The following is a 16,359-nucleotide window of genomic DNA, read 5'->3' as shown; positions in this document are numbered from 1 at the left end:
CATCAACGTGGTTCCACAGTCTGGAATCTAACGTGCTATTGTACATTTCACTGTGCAAATTCAACGTGGTTGCTTGCGCAGGAAAGCCTACCCTGCAACCATTATACCTAGCACAGGAGTAATGTGTCAGTTTGCAGATAAGGGGCAATATGGCGCTCTGATTACACCACCATTGCGTGGAATAAAGTGATATAGTGGCGGTGCACAGGGCTTGGAAATGAGGCCTCTTGAATGTCACCATTGTAAACAGATCATCAACATGTAAACAACACCAAACAAAACAGGATTAATAATAGTGTCAATAAATTATGAGCTTTCCACTTTCAAATATTCAGAATTAATCCAAGTGCTGGCAGCATAGTGCAGGTAAATATAAACATTGCAATATATGTATGCTTCCCTATCAGAATTATTCACAGAAAGGCTTTTGGAAAACAAAGGTGATTTTCATAACAGGACACCATAGCTTTCTCCAGGCCCATTTAACCCGTGTTCTTGATCCTAAGGTATCTGTGTTTTCATAGTACTTAGAAGCACAAAGGTTTTTGGACTTAAAAGCACTCCCAAATATACCATGGGGTTGATTCCGATCTCGGTCAGAAAGGCTCTAAATCGGTTTCAAAATTGCCTAAACCAATCCAGAGCCCTTTTTTCCAACCAAATCGTTCACAGTACTAAATGACCAATGTACGATGCCTGGGAAGCCTTAGTGCTGACTGGATCAGTTCTAAAAAGCATTCAGAGAGAGAGAGCCTCGCGGAGCTAATTCGTACAGCTCTAATGACTAGGTTTTTCGGGACAGCAAGTACCATGAACGATTTATTTTATTTGCGTTTTTTGTAGAGCGCGACACTCATCCCTTAGGATATCACGGCGCTTATAACAAATAAGGACTACTGATGGCGTATGCTGAGATGTTAAGGTTTGGGGAAGAGGTAGGTTTTCAACTTTTTACGGAACTGGAGATAATTTGTAGTGTGTCTTAGGTCAGTAGGGAGCTCATTCCACCTTTTTGCTGCTAGGTAAGAAAAGGAGTGGCCGCCTGTTCTGACTTTGTAGATGCGTTTGGTTTTATCCAAAGCTGATTGACATGAACGTAGGTTTCTATTGGGCACATAAAATTCGATCTTTCCTTGGAGGATTGTGGGGCCAGTCTTATGTAAAGCCCTATGGGTATGGCTAAGCAGTTTGAAGGCAGCCCTCTGACGCATTGGGAGCCAGTGAAGTTTCTTTAAGCATTCTGATGCCGAGTCTCGTTTACCTTTGTTGCAGATGAGTTTGGCCGCCAGATTTTGCAAAACCTGTAAGCGGGAGAATAAATGTTCGTTCATCCCTACAAACAGCGCATTGCCATAGCCCAGGCAACTGACCAATAGGGCCCGTGTGACTGAACGTCTGCAATCCAGGGGTATTTCTGATTTGCTTTGCCAGGATCGAAAAGGCTTACAGAATCAATTATGCAGGTCCCCTTTCACCTGGGGCCCACCGAATTAGGCCCATAGGGGTACCCATGCGTCTTCTCTTTCCAACCATGCATAGTATGGCTGGCACCATGGGGTGCTCACCACAGGGTGCATGATTATCCTTAACCACCCCTTTTGTCAATGCGATCCTGAGTACGCGTTCGGTACATAGGCTCCTATTGAAGTCAATGTGAGCCTGACCAAATTGTATCCGGATGCATTCACAGGCATCATACTTGTTCGGTCGGACTTCCCAGAGTCGTATGGTAAACAATCTGGACCCTAGCCATTCAATATGCTCTCAAACGAGTTTGTAATCGGTCCCTAAGTGTCAGGACTTTAAGTGGGGTAAAGATGAGCTGTCAAAGGTATCAAAACAAAGTGGTAACTCATTAATGCTCTTTTCCGTTCCAACGGCCAATGTTGCATAAGATAATGTGCAACCCTCTGCTTTTCACATAGAACAGGGAACAACTCAATATGCAATGTTTTACTTAAAACTTCAATATCTTGCCTAATTGAGAGATGTTTAACCTTCAATTCCTCTAACTTTTTGGGATAAGGACTATGGACAGGTCTACTGAGTATAAGTTAAAAATCATACCCGGCAGGATGTTTGTAGCCCTTGTTCATAAACGTGCTCTCTGAGGTGGCCCATTTGGATGTAAGTCTTATCTTTCCCCAGGTGCTTGAATAGAGATCAATGATTTCCCTCAATAAGGTTTGTGGTATGCCAAATTCATTGTGTTTTACCCAGAGCACACCTCTATTGGCATTGTCGATTGTTGTAGTAAAATCAATAAAGGCTACATAAAGTGCAGCAAGCACTCAATACTCGCCAATCGTTCTCTACCAGAGTTCACAGAGCTTGTGGATTGTCCTCGGTACTGTAACATTGAACTAAGCATGGGCGAATTTTGCGGATCTCGCGTTCGCGAATTTTGCGGATTTGCGAACTTGCAATCCGCAAAATCCGCGAATTCCCGCGAATTTGCGGATTTTTTTTTTTGTGTTCGCCCGTGTTTCTGCCAGTTCGCGAGGGTTTTTACAATTTCGCAATTTGCGAACTTACCTGTCGGGTCGCAAGTTTTGCGAACTTGTTGTTTCTACGTGTCCAGCCTGTTTGGGACACTCTTCTTCATCACTGCCACTCTCTGTCACCACTGCCACTCTCTGACTACTCATGCCACCCTCTGGCCCACCCATGCCACCCTCTGTTTCATCACCACACCCTCTGGTTGTCCAGTGTACATTATTTTCGGCAAAGCAAAGCACACCTTCCCTTCCTCAAGTGACCTGAATTAATTTGGGGCTGATTAATGTGTCACAGAATATTTTTTTAGCTGGCACCTGCTTCCTTAGTGCGCCCTGATTAGTGATCTTTTGCACTTGCTAAGTGCTTTCATTGTTGCAAAATTAGTTACAACACCTGCCCTGCCCCAACTGACAATAATGAATTAGGGGCTGATTAATGGATTTTAACTTCCAGCCTGGCTCCTGCTTGTCTCCCTTAGCTGTAATTCAGGACCTTTGTGGCATATGTGTAACTATTCTGAGGTTCAGAGCAGGGTCACATAATAGTTGCAACTGGCAACTGAACTCTGGAGGGGCCCCTCAGGAAGCACTACAGGAAATGGCTACTAATGATGAGCCTGAACTTTTGAACCTGGTAAGTAGTTTCAGTTTTGCTAAGATCGTATTTCTGCAATTTAGCACTTATTCGCGGGGCGCGAAGTTGTACTGGGAAGCCGCGAACTCACGCGAACAGTGCGAGCAGTGCGAGCAAAATCCGCTGCTCGCGGATTTGCGGATTTTGCGGGAGATTCGCGAATCTCGCGGATTGTGAATTTCCCGAAAATCCGCAAAATCCGCGAGCGAAACGGATTTTCCGCCCATACCTACATTGAACAAATCCTATTCGAAAAAAAGGAATTTGTTTTTGCTCAGTAGCCCACTTGTTTAACTCTTTTAAATTTATCTTTGCTGTATTTAATGTATATATCCAATAATGCAATGAGACGAAAGTGCTGAGGTGATCTACTTGACCCTGGCCAGGAGTGAGCCTCTCCAGGAATCAGTGATAATATCATTAGCAAAGATTCATCATAGAGTGAGCCATCATGCATCCATCCATCCATCCAAACCATCCATCCATCCATCCACCCATCCATCATCCATGGATTTAAAAATGGAGGCCGGAGCCTTTAGGCCTGAAGCCCTGTTGCTACGAGAAGATTTAATCGCTTTTTGTATATCTGACACCGACAAAACATCTAACGCTACTTTCCCGTTAACATCGCATACCTCTTCGGTGTGATCCCCTCGAGAGCTCATTAAAAAAGTCAAGAGACTTTTATTTATTGCGACATGGCTGTGCAAGAATACCTTTGAAATAAATTCATCCAAGATACAAGGGTGATAGTTGTCATGGGTGTCTTTTTCCTGCATTGAGATGTGACTTAATAATTAACTACTTTTTAATTTCAATCTGCACTTGCACGGTGATTCTTATCCTTTTAAAAGTTTGTAAGACGCAGGTCATAGTTTCTGTTTTATTCTTTTTTCTATATGAAAGGTTAGTCTAGAAAACCGACATAAGAGAGAGCCGATGTATTGACTGCGATTATTTGCACAAGGATTTTCCTTCCAGGTTGATTACTCTCTGCTCTTAGACAATTATGGCAAACACGAGTAGTAATTTGAATTTTATATAAAGTTTAACCATGAAGCCATGTGTAATTTTAGGTACAACTATTTATTGTTGTTTTGGTATGTATTGTTTGTTGCTTTTAAGATTCTGGGGATCAATAAAAAATGCCGGCCTACATTGTTTAAAATGTAAAGATTTTAGTAAAGGTATAATGATCTCCTCAAGTCCATTTAAAATTTACAAAAAAACACTTTATACATGGTTGATTGGTTCGACACATTATCACAAGGGCAAAGCAGTAGATCCTTAGACCAATTATTAATGGTTGGGAAGCTTATATATATTTTGAGTTTCACATAACGCAAACTCGACCCAAAGGTATCAGCAGGATTTACATGAGCACTAGTTGTGTTGCAGATGGACACATTCATTTTGTTAGGCACAGGGATATTTGCCCAGGATCACAGGATATTGAGTGTCCCTGCCGAGAATAAAACCCGGTTCCCCAGCTTTGAGGTTGACCCTCTAGCCGTTAGGCTTTCAAGATAATATATTTAACTAGTATTCAAATTATACAAAACAATCAATTAACACAATGCATTATGTCATTAATCAATTAAGAAACACAAACATATGACCATATTTTTCATAAAAGACATAAAATAAAACAAACTCAAACTATAATACCAAATTAAAAAAATACACTAAAAATAAATAAATACATTTACGATTAAATTATAAGTTTTAACACAAATATTAGTAAAAAACTTTGGAAAACAATATTTTTGCCTTATATAGCCCGTGGCATGATATTTTGGTGTCACTTTAGCGAAACATTACATTTACTGAACTCCCGGGCACAGATGTTTCAGACTGAGATTTCAATGAGCAACTGAGATGGAATCAGCAATGATGGAGGACTAATGTATCGGGGTGTCCCACCTTGTATTTGGAGAGCTTTACCTAAACTTGTTAATTCTTACACTTTTGAACTTTCATTTACTTCTCTTTCCTGCAGTGTAGTGGCCTCAAGAAGTCATGTTGACATTGTAAATAGCATCTATATAGACACATCTATCAAGGTAGTTGTGACCTCAGGAAATAAAACAACTCTACAATGGAATCTGATTTACTCTAACTTCAAAATATGCATGTGTACAGTCTGTAACGGCGTGTCTCCTATGATGTCAGAAGGTTTCATCATAGTTTAGTAGAAAACTCCAGTTACTAATAAGCATACAAAGTCATCAGCACCTCCTACCTGTGGATACCTGTAGATGCCCACAAGTTCAGCCATTGGTAAGGATGTTGCTGAAGAGAAGTCTCCGATGAATCCACACAGTTTGTTCTTCTTCTGACAGCCATAGTTTGGAACTGCTTTGGTTTGAGCTGATAATATATTTATAGCGCTGTGAAGTGCTTTCATCTCACTGGTGCAAGAGTCGTAAATCTGGTAGCCCAGTGTGAGGTTTGGTAAGATTTCAGGGTTTCTATTGATCTCTTCTACGGCAAAGATAAGAGCCATGGCGTGTCGAAGAAAGCGGAATGCAGGTCTGAAAGTGACACAGTCAGAAACTTAGCATCACTAGAAAAAGGCACCTGTATGACTAACACACTCATCTCTCTGTTATTCCATGTACTTCTTTAATGGTTGTGGGTAGGATGGTGACAAAGAACATAATTTCAGCCACCCCACAGCACACTGAACCATGCAGCAGCAGTCTGAATAATACCACAGCAGACCCAACACCACCAGAACCAACTTCGACAGATGCATGACAAATGTTGCAGACGGGATAAAGAACAACTGCCTGCAGCTGAACAATGACAAGAAGGAAGTTCTGATCTTTGACAACACCAGCAACACATGGAGCAAATCCTGGTGGGTATCAGACATTGGACCTACACCCACTCCCTCCGACCATGCCAGAAACGTCTGAATCATCATTGACACCACGCTGAACAGAAAATCACTGGTCAACACCATCTCCACCGCCTTCTTCCTCACTCTGCACATGCTACATATGATCTGCAAGTGGCTACCCTACACACAAGATGCACCCTGACACAGGGCCTAGTCACCAGCCGAATGGACTATGGCAACATACTCTAAGTAGGAATCACTGCACATCTCTTACTGAGACCTCAGACGATTCAGAATGCAGCAGCCAGACTCATCCTCGCACAAACCCACATTACACCCGACCTCAGGCACCTCCACTGGCTCCCCAAACAGATGAGATGCCAATTTAAGCTGTGGACCCACTCACACAATTCTCTATACAACCATGGACCAGGAATACATTAACCACCACCTGAACTTCCATCAACCATCAAGAAGTCTACGCACCACCTCTTTTTCACTTGCCCACACTCCCTGCATCGATTGGAGCAGAAGTGGAGGATGGGCCTTGTCTCTCATTGCAGCAAAGACCTGCAATAGCCTCCACACACACCTCCAGACCATCACCTCACTTCCAGAATTCTGAATGGCCCTCAAGACCCGGATGTTAGAATAAACCTCTGTGACCTGCAAGCACCTGGATACTCTATCGGGTGATTAACCTAAATTTATAAATCCTTAATGATTGACAACACTACTGCAGACTGAACCATGTAATTTTAGATTGGATTACACGTCAGCAGGGTGAATAATGCCACAGAAGACTGGACCAAACCACTGCAAACTAAACCATGCCATGGCAGATTGAATAGTCCATCCAGAACGCCGCAGCCAGAGAGAATCCTGAATACCGCAGCCAGACTCGTCCTCTGGAAACCGCATCATGAACACGTGACCCAACACCTACGAGACGTCCACTGGCTCCCTTCAAACTCCTCACCCAAGTCTACAAATCCCTCAACAACATCAGACCCAAATACCTCAAGGAGAGAGTATCCTTCCACGAACCCAAGAGGAACCTCAGTTCCGCCGACCTCACCTTGGCAGAGGTCCCCCACATCTGCAGGAACAGAACAGGCAGGAGAGCTTTCTCCTACATCACGGCAAAGACCTGGAACAAACTCCCGCTGAACATCTGGCGCTCCCTGACCCTGCACACGTTCAGGAAGGACCTAAAGACTTGGCTCTTTGACTGATCCAGAGCTGTCCCCCCCTAGCGCCTTGAGACCCTCACGGGTTAGTAGTGCACTTATAAACCTGATTGAGTGATTGATTGATTGAATAGTGCCACAGCAGAGTAAACCATACCAGAGCAGACTGAAACACATCCTAGCATAGTGACCCACACCACAGCAGACTGAACCATGCTGCAGCAGACTGATTATTACAACTGCAGGCAGGACCATACCTCAGCATGCCACAGCAGAGTAAACCATACCAGAGCAGACTGAAACACATCCTAGCATAGTGACCCACACCACAGCAGACTGAACCATGCTGCAGCAGACTGAATATTACAACTGCAGGCAGGACCATACCTCAGCATGCCACCGCAGAATGTTGAAACACTGTGGTGTAATAAGCATTATAAGAAGAAATAAACAGCATTGTATAAGCCATTGAATAGTACTTGTATTCATAAGTTCATTTTAATCAGCTTGAGATTCCTAATGTGCTTTATGGGTTGGGCAGTACATAACTACTCCTTATGTATCATTTATATAGTGATTCATGGCACCTGAAGTTAGGCGCCTACAGAAGTGTGAACCAAAGAGAAGGAATTACAAAAACAAGACCTGTGATGAAGGGAAGCGTATTGACCACTTCCAAGATTCTGTGGCACTTACAGTAAATGCTCACCATATTGTAAGTTATTCACCAGTTTGGAATGCTAAAGGTAAGGTTTTCCTTTGCAATTCAGAATTTCAGATGCATAAAATAGGTATATGGTGAAGAGGAAATACAATTAGAAATTAGTCACGTGTTGCTGTGCGCCAGGAATGGTAGGCAAAAATGAATCACTCAAGTCGAGGGGCCTGCCTAGTAACAACAAAAAAATCCAGATTGTAGTGTCTGAACTCTGGTTGCAGAATCAGTGAGCAGTGAGACACTTAATGTATTATCTGTTTGATAAAAGTATGAAACTGGTGCAGCTTGAAGATATGTGTATTAGAATGAACGTGCACAACCTCAAACCGCATCCAAATATCAAGCAGAGTCAGTTCAACTGTCACAGACACTTCAAGCAGAATACAATGGAATGTGCTATGACACAGGGGAAGGGGAACAAGATAACATACCAATTGAGATGCAAAACATAAGATACATATACTGAGTGAAGAGAAATATACAAGTTTCCCAATCAGACAATAGACACAAATTAAAATGTAGGTAAAATTACAACACATCTCCTACACACTACTCCAAAAACAGGACTTAGAAGTGTAAAAAGAGTATCCAAAAGTGCAGTTACTGGAAAACATAATCCTTACAGAAATTAGGCACACGATGTGAAGTAGTGTGGCTCACTGGTTAGAGGCGGCAGACCCGAGAGCAGAGGACGGCCCGGGACCAGGGTTCGATTCCCGACGTGGCAGGTTTCTGGACCAGGGTCAGCGGACTTGATAATTTTCTCGCCTCGGTGCCCACTTTGATCAGCGATCACACTCGGCAACTCTGGGCACTAGCTTGCCTCATCTTCACTAACGGCCCCACCAGACCGCCGGGGATGCCTGGTCTCACCCTGGAGATACCCATTAAGGGGCCATCTCTCAGGGAAGCCAGGAAGGGTTTCGCAGCGGTCGAAGTGCGGAGGTACCCCTTCGGGAGTGATTCCTGCGCTATATAAGCACACAATTAATTAATTAATTAATGTTGACAGAGTTGGATACTTAAATCATTTTGAATACCTAAAGATGTTGTGGGCACCTCAGGTGCACCACTTTTTCCCAGACCAGAGCATTTGCACTTGGGGATTCTATCCATGCTCCTGACTTTGCCATCTGCCAATGTTATGACATTAGTGTTTACTTTAGATTGCTCTCAGGAGTGTAGAAAACTTTCTAACAGTTCCTTAAACGAAAATGTTTTCTTTTAACACCACTCAAAGACCTACATTCCATTTCCTATCTCTTAACACCATATTTGTCATCATATCTTCTCTTGTAAATTTCTTGGTGCCTTGCTTTTTCCTCCACCTCTTCATAATGCACCCACCTTGTTTCACCACCCCCAACCAAATAGGGAGTAACTTAGGGCTAAAGGTAGCAAGAGAAATTGGGATCGCAAATGCTGAAATTCGCAGAATATCAGCGGTTGCGATCGCAATTTAGCAGTGTGCTATGTAGGTAGTAAATACCTACTTACAAAATAAGGAATCACAAAAATTCCTCATTTTGTGCAAGCATTTAGAGAATTGCACTTTCCGATTCCCTAAATGCAATGCTAGTGATGGAGCAGATTTCACCTGGGGTCAGGCATTGTTTATTTTTGTGACTGCATTTAAATTGCCACACACATTTTGGTGCAAGTTAAAACACATGGCTCATGAAAAATATGAAAGTGAGGCCTAAGTCAGTCTGAAATGCTTGTGCTGAATTAACATGTGTTTGTTGCAGTGTAGAGAAAAGTGGCCTTTTTACCTTTGAAGATTAATAGAATGTGTCTCTCTCTTCCCAGCTCATCCTTTGTAATATAAATTCACTATTTTTGTCTTAAGAGACTTTGCTTGCTGCATATTTTGAGAAACATTTTCAGTTAAAAACACCTCTTTTTATAATGTGTGTGAATTAACAAATGCACCAAACACTACACATGCGGCTAAATGCTTTTTTGTATGAAAAGCTATCTAAAACATTAAAGCATGTTGCTATGTGCATTGTATTAAATGTGTGCACTGTATTAACGGTGTGTGCTTTTAAAATTTTACATTAAATGCATAATAATGCTATGTTACACATTGCACATTTATTTAGCATGTTGTCATAAATAATAAAAAAAATCTGCTTTACACTAATAGCTTGGCTAGGTAAACATTTATAAGGGGTATTAGTATAAGGGAGGGAAAGATAATGGCTGATTTACATGAAATTAATATTCTCTTTTGTGTCTGTTTTATTTTTTTGGCCTACCATTAAATGTCTGCCTGTGAATCCAGCAAGGCTATGGCTTGCATTAAAAGAGAAGAGAGCATGCGCAAAACTGTGATAGCTCAGCTCAAACCACGAAGGAGTCAAGGCCAATTTGTACTGTACATTCTTGTGATTGTACCATTGTACCAGTATTAGTTAAAGTATCCGTCCTGCTGCACTGTGACAGGAATGAAGGGAAAGATAGAAACATTTTTCCTAGAAAATGTTGCAAAGTTATAAAATGTATTTACTCATGTATGCTTCTTTTGTTAAAACTGGTATAGTCAGGATCTTAAAATGAGTCAGGATAGTGAGACCTCATGCCATCATGGCTGACCAATCACGTTTTTCTGAAGATGCAACATTTTTGTGTAGTCTGCCAAGAATTAGAGTATAAATAATGACTTCTTTGGAGACGTGGTTGGCTACTAGGATCATTAGGCTTTAGGGGGAAGTGTGAGCTCTTGAGAGAAGGAACAGATTATACCAGACATTCTATTGGTTAGGTACGAGATCGTCAAAGGTGCGTCCAAGGAGTGTCAGGTGGGGGGTTCCCTGTTTTTTTTTCCAAAGTCCTTGCACGTCATATTGAAGACAGCTGAAATACCAGAAACCAGTCCTAGGAAGCTTGATTTCGGTCCAGGGAAGGCATGGCTTGGCAGTTCGGCCTGGACTGTTCCCATGAGGCTCAGGGTCAAACTGATTTGCATATGGTCATGTCTGAACTGGGGTGGCAGAGTGGGCTAAAGAATGGTGATGGATAAACCCAGATCTGTTGACTGGGTGTGACTGTCTGATTGGTTCAGATGCTCCGTCCATCACCAACCCCTTTTGTACCGCTTTGTTTGCCATACGTTGGCAGGGTATGCTCAGACGTTGAGTCCCTTGCTAATTTTGCCACTGGATTCAAGCAAGCCTGGCTGAAGACGGCTGAAATGCCAGAAACTAGTCCTAGAAAGCTTGTTTCCGGTCCAGGGAAGGCATGGCTTGGCAGTTCGGCCTGGACTGTTCCCATGAGGCACAGGGTCAGACTGATTTGCATATGGCCATGACTGAACTGGGGTGGCAGAGTTGGCTAAAGAACGGTGATGGATTAAACCCAGATCTGTTGACTGGGTGTGAGTATTTGATTGGTTCAGATGCTCCGTCCATCACCACCCCTTTGTATCGCTTAGTTCCCCATAAGTTGGCAGGGTATGCTCAGACGTTGAGTGCCTTGCTCACTTTGCCACTGGATTCAAGCAAGCCTGGCTGAAGACGGCTGAAATGCCAGAAACCAGTCCCAGGAAGCTTGATTTCGGTCCAGGGAAGGCGTGGCTTGCCAGTTCCGCCTGGACTGTTCCCATGAGGCACAGGGTCAGACTGATTTGCATATGGTCATGTCTGAACTGGGGTGGCAGAGTGGGCTAAAGAACAGTGATGGATTAAACCCAGATCTGTTGACTGGGTGTGAGTGTTTGATTGGTTCAGATGCTCCGTCCATCACCGCCCCCTTTTGTATAGCAATGAAAACCAGCACTTAATATGTTTTAAATGTGCCTTTGGCGTACGAAGTCTCACTCAAAGTGTGGTTGGACAATCAACCACACTGATTGCAATTCCTTCAGTCAGACTATCGATTTTCCTGCACAGATGGTTCAACACCCATATAATGTTGACACTGATACAAGTATTAAACTGGTAGAAGTTGAAGCTAAGTTTATTGGAACAAATGTGCACAACCTCAAGCCACATGAAAACCTCAAGCAGGGTTAGTTCACCTGCCACGGACACTCCTGTAGAACACAGAAAGGAAGGGGAACAACGGACCTACCCAAATGCTATACAAAACTAGGGGTGGGTGAAGGATTCTGCTCCAGTGGCAGAATTTGCACAGTTTTACCCACTTTGTGCTTTGTGCGGAGTTCCTTAAAACTTTGCAAAGTGATGTGCAGCAAAGTTTTTGTCTCGTGTGGCTCGCTAGCAGTCAGTTGGCAAAACAAGCTTCTGGGCATGGTAAAGCTTAAATCAATGACTGTGTTGGCGATTTCAAGAGCACCACAGTGATAAGACTGCACAACACCACAGCGGCTGAATAAAATCATAGCAGAGTAAACCAGACCACAGCAGAGTGAACTGAACTACACCACAGCAGTTAACCATACCACAGTGGAGTGAAACACACCAAAGCAGGCTGAACTCAATCACAGCACAGTGAAGCGCAGCAGAGTGAACTACACCACAGTAGAGTGAACCACACCACAGCATGATGAACCAAATCACAGCAGAGTGAACCACACCACAGCAGAGTGAACTACACCATAGCAGAGTGAGCCACACCACAGCAGGCTGAACCCAATCACAGCAGAGTGAACCACACCACAGCAGAGTTGTGCTGAGCTGCTTTCGCCCTGAAGTCACTGTTCCACTCATTTGTGCCACTCCCAGGGAGGGCGTTAGAGAGGTTGGAGTGGGCTTCCCAGGTCTGTGGAAAGTTACGCTCCAGGAGGAGGTGAATGGCCTGACTCTATTGCTCTATCCTGACTTGTTAGTTTCTTAGTAGTGTGCCTTTAATTAGCTGCATTGCAATTGATTTAGGACTGTGTGTTTCATCATCACTGTGCTAGCACTGAACTGTACATATAGACATATATATTAGATGTGACATTCTTCTATTGTTAGTTGAAAGGTTGTGTGTGTTTCACCATCATTGCGCCAACATTGTATTGTCTACAATTGTTAGCTGGAAGGCTGACAGGTTGTGTGTGTTTCATCATTTCCGCACCAGTATTGCACTGTTGACTATTGTTAGTTGAAAGGTTGTGTGTTTCACCTTTTTTGCACCAGCATTGTACTGTCAACTATTGTGAGCTGAAAGGTTGTGTATGTTTCACCATCTCTGTACCAGCATTGTACTGTTTACTATTGTTAGTTGAAAGGTTGTGTATGTTTCACCATCTCTGTACCAGCATTGTACTTTCTTCTATTGTTAGTTGAACGGCTGTGTATGTTTCACCACCTCTGTACCAGCATTGTACTGTTTACTATTGTTAGTTGAAAGGTTGTGTATGTTTCACCATCTCTGTACCAGGATTGTACTGTCAACTATTGTGAGCTGAAAGGTTGTGTATGTTTCACCATCTCTGTACCAGCATTGTACTGTTTACTATTGTTAGTTGAAAGTTTGTGTATATTTCACCATCTCTGTACCAGCATTGTACAGTTTACTATTGTTAGTTGAAAGGTTGTGTATGTTTCACCATCTCTGTACCAGCATTGTACTGTCAACTATTGTGAGCTGAAAGTTTGTGTATGTTTCACCATCTCTGTACCAGCATTGTACTGTTTACTATTGTTAGTTGAAAGTTTGTGTATGTTTCACCATCTCTGTACCAGCATTGTACTGTTTACTATTGTTAGTTGAAAGGTTGTGTATTTTTCACCATCTCTGTACCAGCATTGTACTGTCAACTATTGTGAGCTGAAAGTTTGTGTATGTTTCACCATCTCTGTACCAGCATTATACTGTTTACTATTGTTAGTTGAAAGTTTGTGTATGTTTCACCATCTCTGCACCAGCATTGTACTGTTTACTATTGTTAGTTGAAAGGTTGTGTATGTTTCACCATCTCTGTACCAGCATTGTACTGTCAACTATTGTGAGCTGAAAGTTTGTGTATGTTTCACCATCTCTGTACCAGCATTGTACTGTTTACTATTGTTAGTTGAAAGGTTGTGTATGTTTCACCATCTCTGTACCAGCATTGTACAGTCAACTATTGTGAGCTGAAAGTTTGTGTATGTTTCACCATCTCTGTACCAGCATTGTACTGTCAACTATTGTGAGCTGAAAGTTTGTGTATGTTTCACCATCTCTGTACCAGCATTGTACTGTTTACTATTGTTAGTTGAAAGTTTGTGAATGTTTCACCATCTCTGTACCAGCATTGTACTGTTTACTATTGTTAGTTGAAAGGTTGTGTATGTTTCACCATCTCTGCACCAGCATTGTACTGTTTACTATTGTTAGTTGAAAGGTTGTGTATGTTTCACCATCTCTGTACCAGCATTGTACTGTTTACTATTGTTAGTTGAAAGGTTGTGTATGTTTCACCATCTCTGTACCAGCATTGTACTGTTTACTATTGTTAGTTGAAAGGTTGTGTGTTTCACCTTCTTTGCACCAGCATTGTACTGTTTACTATTGTTAGTTGAAAGGTTGTGTATGTTTCACCATCTCTGCACCAGCATTGTACTGTTTACTATTGTTAGTTGAAAGGTTGTGTATGTTTCACCATCTCTGCACCAGCATTGTACTGTTTACTATTGTTAGTTGAAAGGTTGTGTATGTTTCACCATCTCTGTACCAGCATTGTACTGTTTACTATTGTTAGTTGAAAGGTTGTGTATGTTTCACCATCACTGTACCAGCATTGTACTGTTTACTATTGTTAGTTGAAAGGTTGTGTATGTTTAACCAGCTCTGCACCAGCATTGTACTGTGTACTATTGTTAGTTGAAAGGTTGTGTATGTTTCACCATCTCTGCACCAGCATTGTACTGTTTACTATTGTTAGTTGAAAGGTTGTGTATGTTTCACCATCACTGTACCAGCATTGTACTGTTTACTATTGTTAGTTGAAAGGTTGTGTATGTTTTACCATCTCTGTACCAGCATTGTTCTGTTTACTATTGTTAGTTGAAAGGTTGTGTATGTTTTACCATCTCTGTACCAGAATTGTTCTGTTTACTATTGTGAGTTGAAAGGTTGTGTATGTTTCACCATCTCTGTACCAGCATTGTACTGTTTACTATTGTTAGTTGAAAGGTTGTGTATGTTTCACCATCTCTGTACCAGCATTGTACTGTTTACTATTGTGAGCTGAAAGGTTGTGTATGTTTTACCATCTCTGCACCAGCATTGTACTGTTTACTATTGTTAGTTGAAAGGTTGTGTATGTTTCACCATCACTGTACCAGCATTGTACTGTTTACTATTGTTAGTTGAAAGGTTGTGAATGTTTTACCATCTCTGTACCAGGATTGTACTGTTTACTATTGTTAGTTGAAAGGTTGTGTATGTTTCACCATCACTGTACCAGCATTGTACTGTTTACTATTGTGAGCTGAAAGGTTGTGTATGTTTCACCATCTCTGTACCAGCATTGTTCTGTTTACTATTGTGAGCTGAAAGTTTGTTTATGTTTCACCATCTCTGTACCAGCATTGTACTGTTTACTATTGTTAGTTGAAAGTTTGTGTATATTTCACCATCTCTGTACCAGCATTGTACTGTTTACTATTGTTAGTTGAAAGGTTGTGTATGTTTCACCATCTCTGTACCAGCATTGTACTGTCAACTATTGTGAGCTGAAAGTTTGTGTATGTTTCACCATCTCTGTACCAGCATTGTACGGTATACTATTGTTAGTTGAAAGTTTGTGTATGTTTCACCATCTCTGTACCAGCATTGTACTGTTTACTATTGTTAGTTGAAAGGTTGTGTATGTTTCACCATCTCTGTACCAGCATTGTACTGTCAACTATTGTGAGCTGAAAGTTTGTGTATGTTTCACCATCTCTGTACCAGCATTGTACTGTTTACTATTGTTAGTTGAAAGTTTGTGTATGTTTCACCATCTCTGTACCAGCATTGTACTGTTTATTATTGTTAGTTGAAAGGTTGTGTATGTTTCACCATCTCTGTACCAGCATTGTACTGTCAACTATTGTGAGCTGAAAGTTTGTGTATGTTTCACCATCTCTGTACCAGCATTGTACTGTTTACTATTATTAGTTGAAAGGTTGTGTATGTTTCACCATCTCTGTACCAGCATTGTACTGTCAAAAATTGTGAGCTGAACGTTTGTGTATGTTTCACCATCTCTGTACCAGCATTGTACTGTCAACTATTGTGAGCTGAAAGTTTGTGTATGTTTCACCATCTCTGTACCAGCATTGTACTGTTTACTATTGTTAGTTGAAAGTTTGTGTATGTTTCACCATCTCTGTACCAGCATTGTACTGTTTACTATTGTTAGTTGGAAGGTTGTGTATGTGTCACCATCTCTGCACCAGCATTGTACTGTTTACTATTGTTAGTTGAAAGGATGTGTATGTTTCACCATCACTGTACCAGCATTGTACTGTTTACTATTGTTAGTTGAAAGGTTGTGTATGTTTTACCATCTCTGTACCAGCATTGTACTGTTTACTATTGTTAGTTGAAAGGTT

General features: G+C 41.7%; 1 protein-coding gene across 1 annotated transcript in view; it reads right to left on the bottom strand.

The window, feature by feature from the left end:
• The window catches only part of LOC147725227 (extracellular calcium-sensing receptor-like), a 121,233-nt gene that overhangs the window by 11,917 nt on the left and 92,957 nt on the right, over positions 1-16,359 (bottom strand). Inside the window, exon 4 of the mRNA XM_086918213.1 lies at positions 5,375-5,666. Within this exon, the coding sequence (XP_086774339.1) occupies positions 5,375-5,666 (292 nt within the window). The remainder of the gene's footprint in view (positions 1-5,374; positions 5,667-16,359) is intronic.

The sequence above is a fragment of the Lissotriton vulgaris genome, chromosome 4_1 (genome assembly GCF_964263255.1).
Source record: "Lissotriton vulgaris chromosome 4_1, aLisVul1.2, whole genome shotgun sequence".
Classification (NCBI taxonomy): Eukaryota; Metazoa; Chordata; class Amphibia; order Caudata; family Salamandridae; genus Lissotriton; species Lissotriton vulgaris.
Note: the sequence above shows the minus strand (reverse complement) of the source record. Positions and strands in the feature narration are given on the sequence as shown.